General features: G+C 41.7%; 1 protein-coding gene across 2 annotated transcripts; it reads left to right on the top strand.

Moving 5' to 3' along the window:
- Nucleotides 1–5,529: 5,529 nt before the first annotated feature.
- On the top strand, nt 5,530–22,273 carry LOX (lysyl oxidase). Of its 2 annotated transcripts, XM_045891540.3 has the most exons (7): nt 5,533–6,542; nt 6,887–6,995; nt 8,383–8,520; nt 9,921–10,077; nt 13,730–13,825; nt 14,187–14,302; nt 18,657–22,273. In XM_045891540.3, exons 1-7 carry the CDS (start codon nt 5,918–5,920, stop codon nt 18,661–18,663), a joined length of 1,248 nt encoding a protein of 415 aa, XP_045747496.1. In that variant the 5' UTR covers nt 5,533–5,917; the 3' UTR covers nt 18,664–22,273. The 2 variants fall into 2 exon arrangements, with proteins under 2 accessions (XP_045747506.1, XP_045747496.1); XM_045891550.3 differs by lacking the exon at nt 18,657–22,273 and having other exon boundaries at nt 5,530–6,542; nt 14,187–14,306.
- Nucleotides 22,274–25,437: the final 3,164 nt, after the last annotated feature.

Raw genomic sequence — 25,437 nt, 5'->3', positions numbered from 1 at the left:
TCTCACTGCTTTAAGAACCATTACACATAAATCTTTGATTCTGTGCTTAAGATGCCATATAATCAAGAGGAAGCAAGATGGTCTCAATGAGTAGTATTCCAATAATAACAAAAAGAGAAAGAACTATGATTCTCAAAACTGACCTCAAGTACAGTTAGGAAACAGGTTTTTCTCTTCATAGCCCCACCAATATCTTCCTTCTATTCTGCCTCTATTCCAAACACCCATAACACTCAAATGTTCTGAGATATATTCTTTTATAGGGGAGGGGAGAAAAAAAAAAAAACCCACAACTCCATATAATTTGTATTAGGTTGTTAGTACTTTGTCATCTTGTTCCCCCTGGGCCCCAAAAGAAAGCAGGACACCTAGGGTTAAGTTAAAAAGAGAGATGACAGGTTGGCTTCAATCATTGCAAGTGATGGGCAGATGAAGGAGATGCCCTAGTTAAGCGTAAATGTCCTCCTAACCTCTATCCCACCATCTCAGAGGATCACACCTAGGTTATATGAAACTAAATGACTTCCAGCGTTCTCTGGCAGTGAAGCTGAATCCAGGAAGAGTGGAGGGGCAGGTAGGACAGGACTGGACCAGGGAGTACATTACGCTCTCCATTAGAAACAGGAATGACCCTAATACACTGCATGGCATGAAGAACAGTTGCTTCTTTGTCATTGGACTGTCCATCAAGCCCCATCCAATCACTTGGACTTCACTTGTAGGCAGTTTTGCCAACTGGCTGACCCCTTATTTTTGTGGTCACTATCACCAAATTACTTTGAACTCTGATTCAGTGAATTCCAAAGAGCCATTCTCCTATCGTAAGTTCATCTCTTCTCATTTTTCCATTTCATTATAATGACTACCATTATTTACTTAATCACATATGAATATGCAGAAAAACACTAGAATGAAATACTTTTCAATTCCCTACGGTTAAGTTCCACATTTCCATTCCCTAGGTGGCCCAAGGGGATGGGTAACCAAAGAAGATATATTTAAAATTCATTATTTCTGGAATTCTTCTACTTAGTCTGTTTACAGAATTTTTTTTTCAGGCCATTCTTGACACACAGACAAGTGTGTACCAACTGTCTACTTTTTATATTTGGATGAGTACCTGGAATTGGTATGTGGCAGGAGACAAGAATGAAAAGGAAACACAAGAGCACTGTAAACTTGAAGACTAACTCACTCTTCACCTCCATTTTACTCTAAATAAAATGAGTTCCAGTTCTTTGTTTCACTCTGCTACCCTTTCTGAATTAATTTTTAAAAATGTGCTCCTTATTCATCTCTCAAGTCATCCTCCTTGTGTTGATGTCATACCTTCCTCTTTTCTCAATCATCTCCCCCCTACACACCTCCAACTTCCCACGTCCTTTATTTTATTTTCTGTGATGTTTTCCAAACTACATGGCACCAAAGCACATAAGAGCATTCATTTTTACTAAAGAACAAGGCTGATAAAAGCTTTCTGATCCCCAAACAAAAGAACTTATATTCAACCTGGAGTTCTTTAGTATTCTGGCCCTGGTCATTCAAGGGGCACTGTTCTATGGTTTAGGCTTTCTGCATAATTCTACTTTCCACTTCTATGAATTATCCCACAACTATAAATACAGTGAACAAATATTATGAACACGGCTTTATGACAAATTCCACTTCTTGGTCAATGAGCCAAACATTGTTTCAGTTTAAATTCTTGATATTGAATGGGTTGCCTGGTTGGCTCACCTGGTAGAGCATGCAAGTCGGAGTTGCGAGTTCGAACCCTACGCTGGGTATAGAGATTACTCAAAAATAAAATTTAAGGGGCGCCTGGGTGGCTCAGTCAGTTAAGCATCTGCCTTCGGCTCAGGTCGTGATCCCAGGGTGCTGGGTTGGAGCCCCAGCATTGGGTTCACTGCTCAGCGGGGAGTCTGCTTCTCCCTCTCCCTCCGCCCATCACCCTTTCCCTCTCCAGCTCTTGCTCTTTCTCTCTCAGAGAAATAAATAAAATCTTTAAAAAAAATAAACACAATTTTTAAAAATTCTCGATAACGATAGCCTAGAACCTAAAAAAAAGAATTAGTTCCATTTCAATACTCCTCTTCATATGGTCTATACTGCAGAACGGTCCACGAAAAGAAAGTCTCAAGGTCAGAGTGGAATCAGTTGTGGCTCTTACCAAAGCTAAAAAGCTGAAGGTGTTCTGATACAGCTGCCATTGTTGTTTTTGTTGTCTCAGTATTGATTAGAAGGCAGTGTAGTTCTGTCATTGCATAGAGAGTGCCGTTTGTGGTTACAGTATCCCCTACAGGCCTTGCACATACTTTCAACTGCCCCCCATGTGGTAGCCATATGTTTGTTTTCACTTGGCTGAGTCTTCAGCCAGAGAGAGTTTAGAGAAAGCGGAAGAGAGAGAAAACCAGCTAAACATCTTACTAGGATGAGTGACAAAGGGTAATATGTTTTCTTCCCTAAAGTACTGTGTGTGTGTTTAAAAGAAAATAAATATTGCATACCACTACTGTTCTAGTTATTTATACTCTGATAACACATTTTTAAGTCTGTTAGAACAAATCTGAAACAAATGATAAAGCTCATTTAGCTATAAATTCTGCAAATGAGGGAATCAGTTGACACTCATTGAGTGTTCATGTGTGTAAATCAACACGATGGTGTACCACATTTCACAGCATAAGTGTGATCAAGAGACATGTGTAAAGCAAAAATGTATACTGAATTTCACTGAAGGGAAATACGTAAAAAGGGAAAATAGCAGTCTGCAGACTCTAACTCACACATAAAATACACCCAAGGTTTTAAAGTCCAACTAAAGGAGTTATTTAATGAAATATTAATGATCATAATGCAACATTATAGTGAATAAATGGAAAGTCGCTGGAATTACTTAGACATTCACAAAAATCAGTGGCTTTAAGACTAGGAAAAACACTTTGAAAAGAATTTGAGTTAATCCTTGAATCCTACAGATAACAAAGAGCCAGGGAAAGTAAATCAGGTGTTCAAAGATACAGAGCTTTTTTTTTTTTTTTTTTTTTTTTGAGCACCAGGATGGGAAACAAGGGTATTTTAACTACTATCCAGCATAAACTTTCTACCCTCCCATTAGGGGTTGCTCTGGTCTACCAATCTGACAGTATCATCTCCACAGAAAAGATCTTCCCTCAGCGATGTGTGGTCAAGCGCTAGCAGTTACGGGATTCTCTTTCTGGGGAATAAGCTATTCATGGGCAGAGGAGAGATGAGAGATAATTACACTCTCTCCCTTCCTGCTTCCCCTATCATTTGGCCTGTCCATCCAAATTATATACACCTGCTTCTTTTTTCCTCCATCTTCTCTTAGTGGGTTTGGAGACATCAAGTACTTTGATTTTAAGTTCTGCGGCAAGTCTACAAAATGTCTCTGACTTTCAGACACAGATGGAGCACTGTTCACCTGCCATGAGTGGGATGTGCACTTGGATTTTGCCTTCATCATATAAGCAACAGATTCATCAATCTACCGGCAAGCTTCCATCTGGAACTCTTCTGTAACCAAGGATGCTGTGCGGTCATGGGCAGAGCAAATCTAACTTGACTCAAAAAGAGCCAAACCCATCCTGTGTGTTGGATGCAGAATCATGAGGTCTGATTAGCTCAGAGAACCAATCACAATCCCCCTCAGTATCAGTTCAGGTTCTTTTTTTTTTTTTTTTTTTAAGATTTTACTTATTTATTTGAGACAGAGAGAATGAGAGAGAGAGAGCACATGAGAGGGGGGAGGGTCAGAGGCAGAAGCAGGCTCCCCGCCGAGCAGGGAGCCCAATGCGGGACTCGATCCCGGGACTCCAGGATCATGACCTGAGCCGAAGGCAGTCGCCCAACCAACTGAGCCACCCAGGCGCCCTCAGTCCAGGTTCTTAAAGTGGCAACCAACAGCAATTGACTCTGACAGTGTCAAGCCACAAAGGACTGCAATGGAGAAAAGGAAGGAAAAGCTGAACAACCATGCCTTGGAAGGTACAGGTCTGAAACAGCTCAGGGGGAATCTGTGTAGCAAGAACTCGTAGAAACTTTCTTCAGTAGCGGGGAGTGTGAGCTCCAGCATTTTTGAGCCTTGTGTCCATCTGCTCATGATTCCAATGGTAGGGAGATGGTTTGATGAGCCAAGCTGGGATCTCACTGCCACTGCTTGAAGAGGCAGAAGTCTCATGAATGCTCAGTCAGTCCTACCATGCAACTGGGTAGGGGATTTTTCCCAAAGGAAAATACGGTTGTTCTTGCTAGAAAAAAGGGAAAATGGATGCTAAGCATTCAGATCAGCAGCTGTCCACATCATCAAAATGGGGTGATTAAATGTGGGGAGACAGAGATCAACACGAAGAGGCGAATAATGAAGTCTATTTAGACAACAGCCCAATGATGAAACCAATAAAAAGGTTATTAAAATCTGGTTCTGAGTCACAGTTTTAAATCAGGCTAGTTAAAGACTTTTTTTTCTTTGAAATGTTTCCAACACTGCCCCAACCCTGTGTGGTATGTGAATAACAGGCCCATTAAGCATCCCTTTCCAGTTGGCATTACCTGCCTCCTACCCATCTGCCCCCCATTCTTGTCTGGCCCCTCCCACTCCCCTGTCCTTAACAGAATCTGAACACCCAGGCTGTTTCTTCAGAAACCCCTTTGCTTACATTGGAAGATCACCCAGACACCATAGGATGTTTGACTGACTTTTCAAAAATTTAACAAACGATGATTTAAAGGGCTTATTGTTATTATTTTTTAATCCGAAGTCAAACCTCCTCATCGGATGTAGGATGAGAAAAGTCATGTAAAATGCTTCTTTGAAGCTGCTTTCTGAGTGCGATCCTAGGCAGACTTGGTATAGCCCCCTTTACTGAAATGTCCTGGTAGATGCCGTCCAGATGAAAGAGGTTTTCCGCTCCCAGTCAAAGTACAAATCAGGCCGGCATTTTGAAAAAGAGACAGGTTTACTCATCCCTTCAGTGTTAGATGGCTTTGTTCCCTGTAAAATTTCACTTTTGGTTATTGAAATACTCACTGTAGGAAACAAATTTGTAACCCATTTCTCATATTACCTACACAAAGAAAAACAAAATTTGATATCCCGGGGTTTATTTGCTGAGGGCGCTTCCCATAAAAGCGAGTGGGTATGCATTGGGAAATTTGTCTGGTTAACTCCTTATGGATAAACGTTAGTCACAAGCATCCCTCCCCGCCCCCTCCCCGACTCTCGCCCCCAGCACCCTCCCCACCTCCCGACTTCCCGCCTCTCCAGGGCTGGTGACCTAATAGCATTTTTCTTCATGCATATTTTGGCGTCGCCCCATGGCCTGGCTGCCTTCGCCTGTCTGAGTCTTTTGAAATTCCTGCATGTTCGCCCCAGATTAAGCCGAGTGTGTCTCAGGATGTGTGTTCCGTTTTGTTCTTTCCCCTTAACGCTCCCTGTGCAACGTGTCTGGGGGGAGGAGGACAGGACGGGGAGGGAGGGGCAGAGGCGAGGAGCTGTCCGCCTTGCACGTTTCCAATCGCATTACGTGAACAAATAGCGGAGGGGCTGCCGGGCCAGAACTGCTTGTGTAACTTTGCAAACGTGCCAGAAAGTTTAAAATCTCTCCTCCTTCCTTCACTCCAGACGCTGCCCGCTCGCCGGGGCCGCCGCGCCGCTCCCCGTCGCCTTCCAGAAGGACTGGGAAAGAGGAGACAGGCGGGTGCCACGTCCCAGCAGCCGCCTCTACAGGACAAGGGTCTGCAGCCCACCCTCGGCACTGCTTGTAGTGACTGAGTGACCCGCGCTCCGCCCGCCTCCCTGGTTGAAGATTTCTCCCTCCTTCGCGTGATTTGGGCCCCGTTTTTCTTTTCTCCGACCTAGTCCTCCCGGAGTGGGGACCATCAGGCAAAGGGAGCGATGCGCTTCGCCTGGACCGCGCTCCTGCTCGGGCCCCTGCAGCTCTGCGCGCTCCTGCGCTGCGCCCCGCCGGCCGCCGGCCAGCAGCAGCCCCCTCGCCAGCAGCCGCCGGCTCCGGCCGCCTGGCGCCAGAGGATCCAATGGGAGAACAACGGGCAGGTGTTCAGCCTGCTGAGCCTGGGCTCGCAGTACCAGCCGCAGCGCCGACGGGACCCGGGCACCACCGCCCCGGGCGCTGCCAACGCCGCAGCCCCGCAGCCGCGCACGCCGATCCTGCTGCTCCGCAACCGCACGGCGGCAGCACGCGAGCGCCCTGCAGGCACGTCGGGGGTCGCCGGCCGACCCAGACCCGCCGCCCGCCATTGGTTCCAAGCTGGCTACTCGTCGTCCGGGGCCCGCGACGCTGGGGACTCGCGCGACGGCAACCGGACGGCGCCCGGAGAGCGCCCGACGCTCAGTAACCTGCAGCCGCCCAGCCGCGTAGACGGCATGGTGGGCGACGACCCGTACAACCCCTACAAGTACTCCGACGACAACCCCTATTACAACTACTACGACACGTACGAAAGGCCCCGGCCCGGGAGCAGGTACCGGCCCGGATACGGCACCGGCTATTTCCAGTACGGTAAGCACCCCCCAAGTCGCAGGAAGCAGCCGCGCACCCCTTCCCCAACGCTGTGGCTCCCCCAACGTGGCTGCCTGGGCGCGGCAGGCCTTAGTCCCGCTGATCCGATTCCCTCCCCCTGCGCCTGCAAAGGCAGCCCTGGAATCTGGTGCAAACCGCGCGCCTGGCCCCTCCTGCTTTCTTTCCACTTTGCTTTGCAGCCCTGGGCGTCCCCCGTTCTCCTGCTACCCGCAGCCCGGTTGGGTGAAGGGTGAAGAGTAGGGGACACGGAGGGACCCGGAGCCGGGGTAGGGGCCACTGGGTTGTCTCACCGCTACCTCCCCCCATCGCCTCCTGACGTTTAGGTCTCCCGGACCTGGTGCCAGACCCGTACTACATCCAGGCGTCCACGTACGTGCAAAAGATGGCCATGTACAACCTGAGATGCGCCGCGGAGGAAAACTGCTTGGCCAGGTACTGGCTGGGATCTCCGCGGCCTCGCTGCCCCATCTCGCTTCAGGCGCTGGTCTTGTGCCTGGTCTGACCGCTCTCGGTCCATGCAGACAAGAGTTGGGAAATGGGGCAAGAGCTGCGAAGTGGAATGTGGTCTCCTGGGCATGCGGACCTGGATGGAGAGTTAACATTTTGAAGATTTCTGTGGGTTCTGTCTTTCAAACTGTGGCACAGATCAGGGAGGTGGGGGCGAATCCTTATCCTGGAGAGTTGGGATCTCACATTCTTTTTCCAAGATCCTCAAACTTTGGAGCCAATGGTTTCCCATAACTTTCTATTAAAGAACTGTACAATAACGTGGAAAAAATATTGTAATGGAAGAGCTTGTCAGTGACCCCTTAAAAAAACAGAGGGCTAACTTGCCAGTGGGGCAGCCCTCATCAGCAAAGGTTAGGTTTTCATCTTTTGTTTGAGGCCCCAATTTAACTTCGTTGTTTTGGTATTACTTCAGCCAGAATAAGAGCATGAGCAAGAGCTTTGTTTTTGAATCAGTGCTAAAATAAAATCATAGCAGTTTGGGGAATGGAATTCTCTGACTTTGCTTCTGGGAAACCAGCAGAGGGAGCAAAAGATGTTCTGATAGGTCTCATAAAAATTTTTCAAGTGGAAAGTGAAAATACTCAACAGTATGTGAATATATATATTCACACAAAATACGTTAGAAGGGACAGAGTAATATTTATCTGTTCAGTTGTATATTTCTCCCTCTCTGACCCTTTAGAACTGTCAGGCTAAAGGAAGAGAAGAAAGCCGAACTTACCATTTTCATTCTTAAGTCTTGCATCACTCCCTCCATTGCACTCCCTAGGATATTATTACAGTCATGCCATTGTTTTCAAGATAGCGAAGTTACAAATTATTTATCTAATCTGGGTGTATGCTTCTAGAATTATTTCTCCACTTTACATCTTAGGAAAGTGTTTAAGAAGAAACCTATTGATGAATTCAAAGTTCTTAATAAGTACATAGGATTTTTTTTTTTTATTTGGGATACTTTCTACTCATTCACGTGGTTAAATAAGAACTGATTATAAATACAGAATTTACTTATCACATGTACATTTGTAGTGCTAATTTTATTATCCTTTTTCACACTTTACTGCAGATTTCCATAGTTGTCATTTATTCACTTATTCAACAAATATTCACTGAACTTTGGCCACTTGCCAGGCACTGTTCTAGGACCTGGAGATTCAGCAATAAACAAAATAAGCAAAATGCCTCTTGCAACTGATAGTCTAGTTGGAGGTGGGAGGTAGTTGCTATTATAAAATGGAAATGGTTTTGCTTGGAATTTGTCTTCAGTTAATATCCTGTGAAAGTAATGTTTTCTTTTTCAAAATCACAGCACAGCATACAGAGCAGATGTCAGAGATTATGATCACAGGGTGCTGCTAAGATTCCCCCAAAGAGTGAAAAACCAAGGGACATCAGATTTCTTACCAAGCCGACCGAGATATTCCTGGGAATGGCACAGTTGTCACCAGTAAGTGGATGGGCCTCCTGGGTACTTCCGAGTTGCCTCTTCCTTTTTCAGGTAGTTCTTGATGTGCAAATGCAAAGTCTTATTTCTAGAAATTTCTCTGTGTAATGTGACATCATCAAGGGAGTCTTTCTTTAAGAAAATACATCAACTACCAGATCCTGTTTTCAAAATGGAAATTCTAAGTCCAGTTCATTAAAATTGCTGATACGTTCCAGCAATTGGCTTCACTAGAATTTTATTCCAATATACTACAGGTAAGATTTCTAAAAAAAGCTTGTTATAGCCAAAATCATCTACAGTTAGTATTTTTTTAAAGATTTTATTTACTTATTTGAGAGAGAGAGAGGGAAATTGAGAGAACCAGTGGGAGGAGGGGCAGAGGGAGAAGCAGACTCTCTGCTTAGCAGGGAGTCTGATTCGGGGCTCCATCCCAGGACCCCGGGATCATGACCTGAGCCAAAGGCAGACGCTTAACTGACTGAGCCACCCAGGCGCCCTAGTTAGCATTTAATAAAAACTACAAGTTGTTATCAGAAGGATTCATACACCAACCTCAAAGAAAGATAGAGATGATATACTCCATGAGCTGAGAAGGACCTACCTCTATCTTTTAAAATGCCTGTGTTAAACCCAGGGTAATTGTCTGTTCTGTCCTAAATTTAAAGATCTCTATATAAGGTGATTCTATAATTTGCCTTGGTAACTTGCCCGGGAATCCTGGTAATGCCAGGAAATCCTGATGGATACCCTGAAACCTTCTGCAATTTGAGCAATTTTTTCTTGTTCTTTCCTTATGTGAGAAGATACATGGCTCAGCACCTTTCCTTTAATGAAATGAGAAAAGCAGATAAGAACACCTAATTTTTTGGTAAAATAGAATTATTTTATTTCTAAATAAAAGTTTATACTAGTTAAATAATAATGATGGGGGAAACATACCAGTACTTCTCCCTTGCATTTTAGTAATGGTTTTACATTTTTAAAAAATCTCATAGAAACCTCCCAAGAGTCATGTGCTCTTCTTTTATTTGGAATGAAACATCAGTACTGGAAGCCAAAAGAAACAGACTAGAGAGCATATGGCAGGTTTTACTTAAACACAGATCATTTAGTGTCTATTTCTAATTAATATTCAAAGATAAAACAGGGTGGAATAGGAAAACAAAATACTCAAAAGAAGTCCTTTTTTCCTAGAAGCAAGTTTAAAGGCTTACAGTTCTGATAGATGGCTCTTCCTGGGGGAAAAAAAAAGCTAGCATGAATCTAGCTTTAAGAAGATAAACTGGATCTCAATTGTAATGTGAAAACAAGTGTGGGAGGCAGTGGGGAAGTCATCTAAAGTCCTCATGCCTTTCTCCGTATGTTACTGATCTCTGTCTCTGTGTTGTGTGGGACATCAGACATTACCACAGCATGGATGAATTCAGCCACTATGACCTACTTGATGCTGGTACCCAGAGGAGAGTGGCTGAAGGCCACAAAGCCAGTTTCTGTCTTGAGGACACATCCTGTGACTATGGCTACCACAGGCGATTTGCATGTACTGCGCATACACAGGTGGGTTGGCCCCCTGACCTCAGGAACCCGCAGGCTTCAGAGAGAAAACAGTGTGGTCTTCTCTTTTTCTTTCCTCCTGCCAGTCTTTTTTATATAAACTGTTTGATTTAGGGGGTCACCTAGTCAAGATGGAAAATAATTGGGAAAAGGAAGCTGGTCACTTGATGATTCAAATTATTATAATTAATGTATTTATTTTTAGAGAGGGAGAGAAAGGGCGGGGAAGGGCAGAAGGAGAGGGAGAGAGAGAATCTCAAGCAGGCTCCACGCTCACAGTGGAGCCCCGACATGGGGCTTGATCTCACAACCCTGAGATCATGACCTGAACTGAAATCAAGAGTCGGACGCTTAAGTGACTGAGCCACCCAGGCTCCCCAGATTCAAATTATTTTTAAAGAATTTCATCATCATAGAAGGTGAATGTGCATAGTCGCTATGTTTCACAGTAGAAAGAAGCGGTTTAGTCCCTGAACAAATCTGACTGGTGTCCAGGATCTGCACTCATTCTGTACTCTTTAACTGGCTTGGTAAATAACGGTGAAGACACTTCTGTGTCCTCACCTTCAAAACCATTCCTCCCTCCACCTCTTAAGCTAGAGAGAGAATGGTGATTGGGGTTAGAAAAGAGAGAACCTAAGTTTCTTTAAAACCAGTCTCTTTCAAGCATGCAAATGGGAGCAGAAGGACACAATTTCTTTCTCCACGCATATGTAGTTAAACCTACAGTATAATTGATGTCAGATGTCCTTTGGATGGATTTTTAAAAATAGTGCTGACCTAAGCAGTGTGTATGTCTTATAAATGGGAAAATGTGTGTCAGTTAAAAGCCATGCCAGTATTTCCACAAGACACCCTCATTTGTAAGAGGACGTTGTAATTTTAGTGCAGCTGAAATTCTGGCAAGGAGCAGTGAACGTACATAACGCAGGGCAGGAAAGGATCAGCAGCTAGCATCTCGGGGAGCAAATTCCGGGGCTGTGGCTAGAAGCTTTTTAGTGACCTAAATGTTACCGCTGTTTCTTTCTCTGAACTTAAAACATCAGAGCAATGGGAGGGGGAAGAGGTTCAATTCCACATGCTCTGGGGGCAGCACTTACCCTTTAACTAAAAGTTGAGGCAACCTACCCACACATTACACATATGTGGGCAGAGAGATCCCCTTTTCGCTCAGCGATCTCCGCAGTGGCCGCCCGCCTATGCAGAGGCTCTGGCGTTTATTCTTTCCATTTAGAAAAAGAGGCACTCTGGACAGCTCTCTGTTGAAATATTTGAATTTAGGTCTCTAGGTATTTATAGCTTTTCTAGTCTTCCAGTTCCTTGGGGTGACCCCACTTCATTTTCTATGGTAGCTTTCTTATTAATCATCTTCCGTTTATGTCCTATTTAAACCACTGTTCACCAGGTCTTGCATTGCAAGTGATTGATGTATTTGTGTTTTTCACTAGACTGGTGTTTCTTGAATATGGACTTCACTTAAAGGGGCAAAACAACTCTCACAAAACCCCAATGTTGACTTAGAATAGTTGTATTACAATGTTGTTTGAATGTATCCAAATATAAAAGTAGATATCACTTCCTTATATCTATACTTCCATATAACTCTTAATTCTTAGATAACAAATTTACATTTTCAACATATATGAAACTAGAAACAGTTACATTAACCTCATTAATTTAATGTAACCACCGCTTCTCTTTTGCTAAAACCAAACAGCTAATTTAGACAGCATTAGTTAAGGCTCTACATTTCTTTTCTTTTTTTTTTTTAAAGATTTTATTTATTTGAGAGAGAGAGAGAGAGCATGAGTCGGGGGCGGGGAGAGGGAAAAGCAGGTTCCTCACTGAGCAGGGAGCCTGGTGCAGGGCTCAATACCAGGACCCTGAGATCATGACCTGAGCCAAAGGCAGACGCTTAACCGACTGAGCCACCCAGGTGCCCCAAGGGTCTCTACATTTCATCTGTTTTTAAAGTTTGATTTTGAATACAGGACATGCCTGATTTTTCAATAGCCTTAAAAATTCCCATTATTTGTGCGCTAGTTCAAATAATCAAAGTTAAAACTTAACTTAAATCCTGCTAGCAGGAGTACCAATTTCAGCGCTCATTAAAGCTCTTTTGTTCACTTGAAGGTAAGATCAGCATTGTGGCATTGTTTAAACAGTCTTAAATACATAGCTCATCCAATGAATGGAGGTGTTACAACGCCATGGGAGGTGGTGGGACTTGGTGTTAGGCGCGGTGGCAACAATTACAATAGCTAATGCTTACTGAGTATCTAGTATGTGCCAGAATCAGAATTAATGTGCTGGGCCCGAAAACTGAAAAATCTCCATATGGTTCTCCCTGCTGAGGCACAGGTACTTTTGAGTTTGGCCTGTCTGTGCTATTGTGTGCTGAATGAGATCACAGGTGCTGTGCCCTTCTTCCCCAATCCAGCAAGAGCCACCCCAGTATTGCTAGAATATGCTTAGAGGATCTTGCCATCTCTTTGGTGACCAAAGTGATCTTAAGCACCGAAGAAATTTTGGGGGCTGAAATGAAATGGAAGTAATGAGTTAAAATGATTCTAGCATATGCTTTTAAATTTCCTTTAGATTCGTATTAGAATGAAAATACAATTCAAACTTCTCAAGAAGAACTAATGGAATCAAGAATATACCCAATGAACTCCAATTTGAGCAAATTTCCCCAGACTGTAACTCTCTGGAGAGCAAGGACCCTATCTTACTGGAATTTTTCTCCTCCCTGCCTGTAGAAGGCACTCATTTCCTTATTGAAGGGAGTATCTTAGCAAGTGGAGTGATGTGGTGGTATTGATTTACTGAGACATACATTCATCCCTTTAATTCAATAACATATTTCAGTGGCAATGAGAGAAGGAGAATAGTGTGGTGGGGACCCAGGGACCCTGGGCCCTCAACATCTAAACTGAAAGCCAGCTCAGCCACTTACTATCTATATATCCTCGAGTGACTTGATTAACATTAAAATGACTCATTTTCCTCACCTGCAAAATGGGGATAAGAATAGCACCTATCTCACGTACTTGTGAAAATTGAATTTATAGGTGTAACATGTTTAAAACGGTTCCTGGCACATACTACATACTTTATAAATGTTAGCTACTCAAAAATGCAACAAAGACTCCAGCCTCAGGGAGTTTATAATCTGTAGTTGGATATATTCTTATAGGGTACCATTATAATACAGAGCATTAGAGGACAAACACTATAAAATCGGGGCATTCAGAGTAAAGGAAGGTGATTTCCAAGAGAAAGTGGGAAGGTTTGTACTGAGGACATGTGAGTTAGGTGGATTATTACATGGCCTTTATTCCCGAACTGGTGATATTCTAGAATTTTGATGGAGGCCTATTCTGTCACTTAAGATTGTATTTATCACTGGTGATTGATGACACTTTTAAGAAGCTAGATGTACTACTACTTATATTAGTCCTGTATTTTTTTTAGCTGGAGGTGCTATAAGGCTGAGTAATATGTACTTCTCAAAGGAGATGCAATATAAGTATAGTTTTATGTCAAACTCTTGTAAGTACTAACTTAAAATTTAATTTGCAAATAATAAGCACATTCTTTAGCATACTCTAACCATATACCATCTTTTTACATTTTTAAATTTTATTTGTTTTAGGGGTTGAGTCCTGGCTGTTATGATACCTATAATGCAGACATAGACTGCCAGTGGATTGATATTACGGATGTAAAACCTGGAAACTACATTCTAAAGGTAGAGACCTTTGAAAATAGAAACCTTTAATTTATTTCGACTGCAACTCAGTGGGGTTCCCCTTGTGAATTCATTGTGAGATAACCATAATCCTGCAAGCAATTCAAGGTCTCCTAGAAATATTTCTAAACCAACCTACCTATATGAAAAAAAAAATATTTTAAGGAACTTCAGGGGGAAAATATAGAGCCTCCTTCTATAACTTCTCCAGAATTTCACCACTTGCTTTACTTTTTAAATCCCCTCCCTGCTTGATTTAGTTGAAGCATTTCCTTGTTCTAGCCCTGTGGAAATAGGAAGAAATTAACCAGCAAACACTGCTGATGAAATCTGAAACACGGATGATGTTTATGTTGCCTAGGTCAGTGTGAACCCCAGCTACCTGGTGCCTGAATCGGACTATTCCAACAACGTTGTGCGCTGTGAAATCCGCTACACGGGACACCATGCCTATGCCTCGGGCTGCACGATTTCACCGTGAGTCCTCTTTGCCTAGCTTAGAATTCTCCTCTCGAAGCGTTTTAGTTCACTGACAGGCATTATACATGTGTTTGTTTCTTTTCTTTTCTAAGATTTTTATTTTTATTTGTTTGAGAGAGAGAAAGAGAGAGAGAGAGAGAGCTCGAGCACGAGTGGGGGGGAGGGGCAAAGGGAGAGGGAGAAGCAGACTCCCGTCTGAGCAGGGACTCTGAGTCAGGGAATCTGATTCGATCCCAGGACTCTGAGTTCATGACCTGATGCGGCAGATGCTTAACTGACTGAGCCACCCAAGCGCCCCTACCCGTGTCTGTTTCTACTACTACTACAGCTTCCTTGTAAAATGGTCTGTCCGTGCTATCACAAAATTAGAGCCGATCTTTCTTTGGTGATGCTAGAGAAGGGGGTGGGGAGATGTACTCCGGTTTTTATCATCCTAAAGCTTAGCTTCCGAGACAAGACATGCACACAGAACACACTGTTTACTGCGAAAAGCCCGTGTGGTGGCTGAGTATGTAAAACATGCCATATGCTGTGTGGGTGACCTTGTGGGATCCCAAACAGTTGGATTTCCTGTCTCTTCGCCAGCGTCCGTGAAGCAGCTCTGAAGAAATTCCAAGAGTTCTTTAAAGTGCATTTTGAAAATCACTGCTTTAAAGCACTTCACTGAAGAGGTCAGACCGACTGTTCTGTAGAAACCAAGATTTTACAAATTTGAGTTCTAAAACCACAAGCACTAGAAAAAATACCCTACAAAAAGGAGTGCTGTGTGGAGGTTACTCCGTCATTTGCCTAGCCCCTAAACCCTTCTTTGAATGAAATCTCAGAGGGAATCCCAGCACATGGATATTTTTTTTAAAAAAGATTTTATTTATTTATTTGAGAGAGAGAGAATGAGAGACAGAGAGCACGAGAGGGGGGAGGGTCAGAGGGAGAAGCAGACTCCCCGCCGAGCAGGGAGCCCGATGCAGGACTCGATCCCGGGACTCCAGGATCATGACCTGAGCCGAAGGCAGTCGCTTAACCAACTGAGCCACCCAGGCGCCCCAGCACATGGATATTAATAGGGGTGACGCTGTGATGAAAGTAATGGAAGCAGAGTTAGGTAGTGTGATTGGCTTGTCTCTGTCCTCCTCCGTCCTTGAAGGCCTGTCTGCTCTAGTGTTGCTGGGCTAGCAAGCCTAACCCCCTGTGCCACCTGTGACTGATCCCAACCAGAACAACAGCATTAGAATGATGCTGAACATGCAGCAACGTGGGAGAGGGCACGAGTGCCTCAGGGGTCACGTGGAGACTTGTCACTAGAGCTTACACTAGTGATTTACACTTAACACACATTTCTCCCAGATCCACAAACCAGGGCAGTGGCTGGCCTCACGTAAATCTGAAGTTTGTGGGATTTCCCAAACTCACCTCAGCCTGGTTGTGCAGGTTCTTCCCCACCCCGGGCTCCTGGCCAGTGAAAGTGTGAGGCTTCTGTAGAGCAGTCCATTTTTCATGGACAGGGCCAGGCACTGTGGCTTGGGCTGCATTGCCCTTGGAGGGAGCCTTTTTCTTCTTCCATGAAAGAGCCGAGCCTGTACTGGACAAGTTTCATCACAGCTCTAGGGATAGATGCAGCCTAGGACAGCAAAGGGACAGCACCAGAAAAAGAAAATCCAGTATATCCTCCTGAACGTGCCCACCAGGCAGAAAACCTGGCTGGGTTTATGGCCCCTATTGTGTGGAGCTGATCAAAGTATAAATGAAAATCCTCAGCACGTCAGTGTAATTGAAGCTAAGATAAACTAAAATAATGTAAAATACATGGATTAATTAATTTCTCTTAATTTTTAGGATTCCTTATTCACTCATTCTCTGTTTATTCATCGGCATTCTCACTTTTGCACTTTGTCTTTACTGAGGCCCTACACTAGGTATTAGAGAGTAAGGCAAAGATAAGTATGATTTCTGACCCTTTATACTCTTCCCTTGTAGTTGTGTTACAATAATTCTCAATTGATTACTTGTGAATCTCCTGTATGATGTTTGTCTCCTATCCGCTCTGACATGGCTGGGACCTAGACCCCTGTCCACCCGTTTCCCGGGTACAGGCCTGCCACCGTGTAGACTCTAATTCAACACTCGCACAGTAGAGAAATGACCCTCTCTTTCAGGGAATTTAGGCTGTGGAATTGAGAAGCCGAGAGAAATACACATATAACTGGAGTAGAGAGGCACTATAAAACTCTATGAGGGGTAAGATGAAATGCAGGGGAAACAGAAGGACCTCTGCTATCGGCTGGGTGACCCCCAGATACAACGGCTGACCTTGCACTAAGAACAGGTCTGGAGATGTAACTCCTGTAGCAGAGGATGTTCACGAGTAGAATCTACTGAATTGGATATTGCCAAGTATTTAGTACAAATAAAAATCATTATATTGCTCCAGCACAGAGTTGTTCTTTTCTTTTTTTTAAACCAGGTGTCACTGACTGTAACTAAATTGCAAGAGTGGTTGAGGTAAAATTTTAATAAGCAATATGGATCAGGTGGAAATATGGGAAGGTGAAAGGACCCACAGTGATTTGTAATCAAATAACAAGATCCACTCTATGAGTGAAAACTAATGAAAGATGTGCAGAGACCTTGAGAAAGGAACCCTCACCTTCAGGAGAACGATGCCTGCCTCCTTTATTCTGACTTTCGCTTCTGGTCTCCCTTGCTGGGAATCGGCGTTCAGAGGAAGGAGAGATTTCCTCTGGCTGAGATTCAGGAGTGGCTTTAGGACAGCATGTGAACTGGGCCTTGAAGGCTGAGGAGGACTGGCCTGGGGGGCAGTTAAGGAAGGGCATGCCAGGAGGAGTCAGCATCATTGGCCACTCCACAGCAGGGAGAAACTGCAGGGCATATTTGGAAAACCAAGTCTTCTAGTGTGGCTAAGGAGTTAAGATTTGGGCGAAAAGGATGGAAGAGTAAGTTGGGACCAGATCAAAGGGAGCATTGAAGAGCAAGCTAGAAAGTTTGAACTTCATTCTGAAGGCCATGGGGAGTCTTTGAAGTTCCTTGAGCAAGGAGTGTAACTTGCCTAAAGCTGCGTGGTCAGTCTGGTGGTTCTGAGAACAGCGCGGCATGTGATTCCCTTGGTAATGTTATTGTACCTTTTTAACTCTTCAAGACGTATCATCCCTCAGTTCGCTCAGTGTTTTCATGCTAATCACATACTGGAGAACTTTCCACTGGTGCGTAAAAACTACCCAGGAGGACAGGGTGTGCCTTTGATATATCCACTCTCCTTCTTCTTCTTCTTCTTTTTTTTTTAAGATTTATTTATTTTTTAGAGACAGAGAGAGAGTGAGAGCAAGCACATGGTGCACACACATGTACGCTAGGGCAGTAGCAGAGGGATTGAGAGAACGTCAAGCAGACTCCACACTAAGCACGCAATGCAGGGCTCGATCTCAGGATCCTGAGATCATGACCTGAGCTGAAACCAAGAGCTGGACGCTTAACCACCCAGGAGTTCCACCTCTCTCCTCTTTTTCCTCATTGTCAACAAAAAAATGGACTGAGGGACTGTGGCCCAGTTCAGTTTTTTTTTTTTTTTTAAAGATTTTATTTATTTATTTGAGAGAGAGAGAATGAGATACAGAGAGCATGAGAGGGAAGAGGGTCAGAGGGAGAAGCAGACTCCCTGCCGAGCAGGGAGCCCGATGTGGGACTCGATCCAGGGACTCCAGGATCATGACCTGAGCCGAAGGCAGTCGCTCAACCAACTGAGCCACCCAGGCGCCCCCAGTTCAGTTTTATGATACTACGATTAATTTCTCCTCTCACAAAACTTAATATTTGGAAATCACTGGTTTATGATTTGGACTGCTTAGTTTCTTTACATCGGGATCTATGATCACAGTATAAATGACATATTGGATTGGTTGGCTTTGACTCAGTCTCTGCCTTTGAAGGCATCCGTTTACATCCAAAACCACGCTGGGAAAGGAGTAACCCGAGATGGTGCAGTGGCCATGAACCTGCTTCTAGGTGGACACGCCCCACTCCGTGGAGTGAACTCATCTGGACAGGGCTGCTGGTCCTCTGAGTCCTGCTTTACTCTTGATTAATTCAGAGGCTGTTTCTTTTAACTCTGAACATTAAGTCTGTAGGTATCAGGCATGCACTTTCGGCAGCTAACATAGTCGCTTCCTTCAAACATTATTAAAATAATGTACTGGGTAATTTCACGAGGTGACTACTGCATATGTGGAGGGAAATTACTACAAATGTTTTTTAAAGGGTCAAGGTTAAACTTGTCTACTGTACTCACTCAGAATATTATCAAGTTAATAATTTGTCCTATTTTGTTTTCTTAATCTAGGTATTAGAAAGCAAGCCAAAACTCCTAATGGATAAATCAGTGCCTGGTGTTCTGAAGTGGGAAAAAATAGATTAACTTCAGTAGGATTTATAGATTTTGAAAGAGAGAACAGAAAGCAACAAAGGAATTTTTGTTTGGACTGTTTTATAACAAAGCACATAACTGGATTTTGAACATTTAAATTGGCATTACTTGGGAAATTTTTAATATTATTCTTATTACTTTGTGAATGAACACAGTGTTTCCATTCTGTAGATGTACACTTTGGCTCTTTGAAGGAAATCCAAATTTGTTATGCTCCTTTGGAAATTATAGTGTAAAAGGGAAAATAACATTTTAGTGAATGAACCAAAATTACTATTAACTGAGAATTTTCTTGATTTCAGTGAACCATAACAATAACTGGCTTGTATTTGTCTTAGCATAGATTAATTTAGAAAGGAGGCTCCTACTGTTCAAACAGATACAGACACATTTGGTGCTGACGAAGGAACAAACATTACCATTGGTGTCAAGAAATATTACTATATAGCAGAGAAATGGCAATATATGTACTCAGATAGTTACATCCCTATATAAAATTTTATGTTTACATTTTAAAATTAGTAAACTCCTGTCTTTCTGTTAAGTGTACAATTTTATTCTGACTTAAGTCAGCTTTTGTTTCGGAACAAATTAAGTAACTGAGCTGCCTAACTCCTGTCTGACATTCACTGATGCTGCCTCAGTTCTTTAATTCTCCTATGGGCAGACCTTTTGAGTGGCATTCTTAAAATCACCATTCTGGGGACTGGTGTATGGAGGACAGCTTTGTCTATGGGAAGTCATTCTGATATAGATGTGATACATTCAGAGAAACTATGTATGCATCTAAGTATGTAGAAGAGTTAACTGAAAAATTTGCCTGGTTGACATAAAAATCATACAAACAAGTTCCCAAAACCACAACTGTCTCTCAAATATTTTAAAACATTAATGAAAAACATCTTAGGATTTTCAGCTTTTCTACGTTTTTTTTTTTTTAATGTTCAGCTTTAAAATGAAGAATGCTAAAAAAAAATTTAAATTATCCAGAGTACGTAATATCTAGATATAGGAACATTATCAGGTCATCCAGGACTCAGTAATACATGTTTTTTGTTTTTTGTTTTTCTTTCTGTGTGTCTGAAGTATAAACCAAATTAGCAAAGCACATAACATTACATAGTTGAGGAGCTGGTGAATAAGGGAAAAAAAAATAACTTTCTGTAAAACAAACGACTGTGTTGCATAATGAGACAGCTGTGATTTTATTTTAAAACTGTGAAACCATGTGCCACAACAAAATTTGGAAGATTGCTTTTTTTCCTAGTTCCAAAAGGTACAGAGAGAAATCAAATGACACTTTTAAGTTAGCAGGGCTTAGGCAGAAGTCTTCCTACATTAGCCAGTATTAAAATCTCCAGCGAGGGATTTCTAGTTTGGTAAAATTTAAAAGTGAGTTGGCATCCCTGTATCGTATGTCATAGAGTTGTGAAGTCAACACCAACTCCTAAGAGTCATCCTGCACTCATTAATGCCCAGCGCAGCAAGATGGGCTAGAGACGGACAGTCATCCCGGGGTGGATGCCATCCTCATCTGCCAGGGCACATACTTACCAAAAGAGAATGCAGCTTGAGAGAGCCCAGAACTTTCACTGAGCTAGTACCTGAGCTATGGAGTAGCTTCTTTGATGTACCTCTTTGCCTTAAGTTGCTTTTTTAGTTTTAAGACTGTAGGGTCATCCTTTCAAGTCATAGTCTTTTCTAATAGAGGTATTTTAATATACTTGCTTTTTTAAAAAACAAAACAAAACAAAACAAAACTACTGTCAGTATTAATACTGAGCCAGACTGGCATCTACACATTAAGGCCTATCATTTCATTGAGATTCTTACCCCTGTAAACACTATATTACGGTCTTTGGACACATATGAGAAGACATTTACTATCATTCACTGAGCCTTCCATCTGTCTGTCCACCCATCATCATTTGAGGGCCTAATACATGTCAGGCACTTACATGCTTGGGATATAAAAAAAAAAAAAAAAAACCTGTCCCCTAACCTCAATAAGTATTAAAAATATCATTATTACCCTTTAGGTTCACCTTATTTCATTTTTAACAACTATAAGTACATGTCTAAAATTTTCTATTTTTAGCACTATTGTTTTTCATGACCATATTTTATTTTAAAAAATAAGTTAAAATAAATAGTTATATGCATGTATGTGTTACTAATAATTAAAACTATGTTTTCAATCCTTGAAATGTCTGCCTCTTAAATATAACACCTACTATTTGGTTGATTTTGAAAAAAAAAGTTTCAATTAGGAAGCTAAAGATTCTTGCTTATCCCTTATATAAATATTCTTTCCTCCTACGCCTAAACACTCCCAAAGAACTCCCAAGTATTGATTTAACACTTAATATTTTTGAACCTCAAGGGATCTCTCCTCTGAATAACCACAAAAACTCACGTATAATGATTAGCTGGTAAAAGTCATCCATTAATAAAATTTAAATAAAAAACCTAATCCAGTCTTACCAAATTCCACATAAAATATTTTTACAATAGGAAGTAGAAGTAAACCTAAGAATGTTGAGTACTGAAAAGGGACTGGCTTTTAGACTAATAAAGACTCTGAAAAAAAATGGGCTAAATAGGAAAATAATTTATTGGCTCCTTCCATATGCCATATTAGCGGCTTCATAATTATTCAGACCATAGTCTAGATTAAAGATGTCTTGACTTCTGAGGCTAAGGTTCAGTCTCCCAACAGTACTATAACATGCGAATCCACACGTATCCACAAGAATCCATTGCCTATTTCCAGGAAATCTATATTTTTTTACATAGTAATTTTATTCACAATCTCTATCATCTAACTATTCACTAGGTATTATTCATAATAATGAGCAATTTTTTCTCTCTCTGACATCTCATAGGATAATCACACTTACAAACATCCCCAATATTCAGATTTTGGAGGAAATTCAGTGCACTAAAATGATTGTGGCACTGAGAATTCATCTTCAGCAAACTTTCTGAAAATACAGACAATATTTTGTTTTAAACATAACTTGTTTTGATATTAACCATATAGTCACTGATAAGTAAAAATTACCCTTTTTCTATACTTTCTATGTCTAGAATTCATATTCACAATCAACATATTCAATTAACAGCTCAATTTCATTCCCAATTACCAAAAGTCCTGGGCCACTTTTGAACACTTAAAGCATTTCATTTATCCTTCAAACCAAAATGGTGCTGAAATATTTCAACTTGAATGTAAAATGTATTAAGTTTTAGCTCACAGGATATAAACTTTTAATTAATATATAACTGCTTGCTACGAACTAAGTGACATGTGATCTGGTATAGTAATGTTTTTAATGACGTTTTAATTTCTTCCAAATTTTTCAGGTAACCTATGTGTAAAACATTTGTAACTTTTTTGAAGAGCTCTTATTTTAAATGCCCAGACACTGGCTTTATATTCTTCTTTACACTCTCATATTCTTTTATTATATGCTTATATTATGGATTGCAAGATTATGTAAAAATGCCTTGAATAAATGATTTCAAGTGTCTGTAGTGGTCATTTGTTGTTAAGTATAAATAAATGATAGGACTTTCATTTTAGGTTAAAATCTTAAAACCATGTCTATAGCTGGTTGTTTTGCTTAACTGCCTTTTGTATCAACAAATTGTTTAACGAGCTCACATGACGGGAAACTTGTTTTTGATGGGTAAGAATCTAGCTGATTTTTTTTTTTTCAAGAGAGGGAGAGGGGAGGTGAAGAGGGAGAGAGAACCTTAAGCATGGGTGTGGAGCCCGATGTGGGGCTCAAACTCACAACCCTGAAACCACAGGCCGAAATCAGGAGTTGGATGCATAACGGACTGAGCCACCCAGATGCCCCTCTAGCTGATGTTTTAAAAAGAAACTCATACATGAATGGATCCTAACCTCTGTCACCATTATCAACAACTTCTAAGGATGCAGAGCAGGCATTGTGAGAAGAACTGCACTCTGATAAGAGTTTATAAGAAATATACCTGAACCTAAATACTCAGGGGACTTATCCAACTCAAGCTACCAATTATTTATAAAAAGAGAACTGTTGCTATCACAGTAATCCTTACCGAAATGTGTACCAGATTAGCCTGGAACCTGGTAACCTGGAAGGGCAAACAGGCCCCCAACTGTGGGCAAGTGCTTTGGGGGGACAATTTGCAAATTCACAAAATTCACCTTCAATGAATTCTTGCAGGTAAAATGGATGTAGGCTCGTGGCTGGCAGTTTACCAATCTGAGTTATATGGTAGGTATCTGTGACAGCATCGATTTCGTGCTTCCCTCGTCTGCTCAAGGCCAAGTGCCTGAACATATTTTCATTATTAATGAAAAGGTGGTTTCTTTTGTCTTATCAGTGGTCAGTGTTTCAAGCACTGTTCATTCAACCAAAAGCTCATGAACCAAAGACAGGGGAGGGAGGATCTTTCCTTCTGTTAGAAAATTTGACTGCCTTATGTTACTTACTTACTTATTTATTTAAAGATTTTATTTATTTATTTGACACACAGAGAGATAGCAAGAGAGAGAGCACAAGCAGGGAGAGCAGCAGAGGGAGAGGGAGAAGCAGGCTCCCCACTGAGGAAGGAGCCTGATGCGGGGCTCAATCCCAGGACCCTGAGGTCGTGACCTGAACCAAAGGCAGACAACTTAACCGACTGAGCCACCCAGGGGCCCCATCATTTATTCATATTTCTAATCCTTGCCAATGATATTAGTAGAGGATTAACGCATGTGTAGAGGAATTCCAGTTTCACAAGATATGCTACTCAGAAAGAATTCCATAGAAAAACAGGTATGGGAGACGTTATCTCTATGGTGGAGATTCCCAATACATATTACCATGTTAAAGAATCTCAGAGCCTCTGCAGTAAAGAAACCACTTTGTGGTTTTCAAACTTGTTTTGCCACAAAAACCTTTTCTTTTCTTTTTTTTTTTTTAAATGACACTCGTTATTCTGTTAAACCATTTATCTTGGAAGACTTCGGGATATGACATACTAAGTAATTATCAGTTCATAAAAATGAGATAATCTATAAATTAATTAAAGCAAATATATGATAGTGGTAGTATTTGGGCTGTGGGACACAGAAACACCTAAAACCAACTAACTTACTGCTTGCCTTGCGTTCTAAAAACCTAATGGTTAAATAGGATCCTTTCAGTGGAAACAATCATTTTAGTCTCTAAACCATGCTCTAGTTTAGAAGGAAATCTAGATCTTTCCTATTTGTCAGATAACTTGAATGCTTTATGTACTCTTTATTAAAATCTCTCTTCTCCCAGGGTGAACCAATCATTTTCTTCATGGTTCATTCATCTTGTATAACTGAAATAATTTTGTTATATGTAATAGCATAATTGAAGTAAATTTTTTTAAGATTTTTTATTTATTTATTTGAGAGAGAGAGAATGAGAGAGAACACATGAGAGGGGGGAGGGTCAGAGGGAGAAGCAGGCTCCCCGCCGAGCAGAGAGCCCGATGCGGGACTTGATCCAGGGACTCCAGGATCATGACCTGAGCCGAAGGCAGTCGCTTAACCAACTGAGCCACCCAGGCGCCCAATTTAAGTAAATTTAAGTAAATCCTAATACTTCTCACAGCAGCCAGGGAAAAACAAGATTGGAAATGAATGACTTGGAAGGACATATGCATATATTTGTAATTTTCTGCTGATAATTTGCTGCCTAACTAAGGGTAATAGGCACCAAATCTGGAGGGAGAGAAAAAATAAAGCCACAAACCAAAAGGTGAACCATCAATACAAGGACCAAGGATATGCGTATGCTACTGTTAGAAGGAGAACATTGCTAGTTCCCAATTTCTTAAATACCAAATCAAACCAGAGTTTATGACAACTGTATATAACAAGGACTAAGGACAAATGTAATGATAGAGACTGACAAGAAACAACTCCTTTTTGCAAATGATTCAAGTAATACTGGCTCTTCATTGCACTTACCTTTATTGAACTAACACAGAAATTTGGACCCTGACAAATGTGGAGCCAATATTACCAATACTGCAACCAGTCATTTGCAAACAGGCCAATTATATTGTTAGACAGCAAACATCAGAGCCAACTATTTTCAGTTACTACAATGACATTACTTTTTTTTTAGAGGGATGGTATTAGGGAAAAAAATCTTTTATAGCAATCTATATTTGGGTTACTGCTGGAGCTAACATTCATGGATATATCAACAACCTGGTAGTTGTGATCACTTCATTTTTGTTTTAGGGCTCTTTGGTTTCTGGCAACAGAAATATATCTTAAACTTGCTTAGTCTAAAAAAGAATTCATAGGCTCATGTAACCAAAAAGTGGAAAGGCAAAGTTAGGGTTTGCTAAGGAGGAGGCAGATGTCATCAGGAAATCAAACACCATCAAGGCCAAGTTCTTACTGCCTTTACTCTGGTTATTTGTGTGTAAATTTCCTTCTCTTGGTTTAGCTTCTCCATGAGGATGGAAACTGTGTTGCCTACAGATAACACATCTGGGTGCACTGGGTGCACTTCTATCTGGCTTGTTGATCAGAAAGAAAACAACATTAATCCACAGCTCAAGTTTGAAAATCCAGGGGATGGCATTTCTTAGGCTCAGATTCAGTTATGTGCCAAACCTAGACCCAGTTAATGTGGATATTATGATGGGTCTAGATTGAGTCAAGTGCTCT

This window comes from Mirounga angustirostris, unplaced genomic scaffold, assembly GCF_029215605.1.
Source record: "Mirounga angustirostris isolate CCGP_5_RB_7025 unplaced genomic scaffold, mMirAng1.0.hap1 SCAF_7, whole genome shotgun sequence".
NCBI classification, from domain to species: domain Eukaryota; kingdom Metazoa; phylum Chordata; class Mammalia; order Carnivora; family Phocidae; genus Mirounga; species Mirounga angustirostris.
Note: the sequence above shows the minus strand (reverse complement) of the source record. Positions and strands in the feature narration are given on the sequence as shown.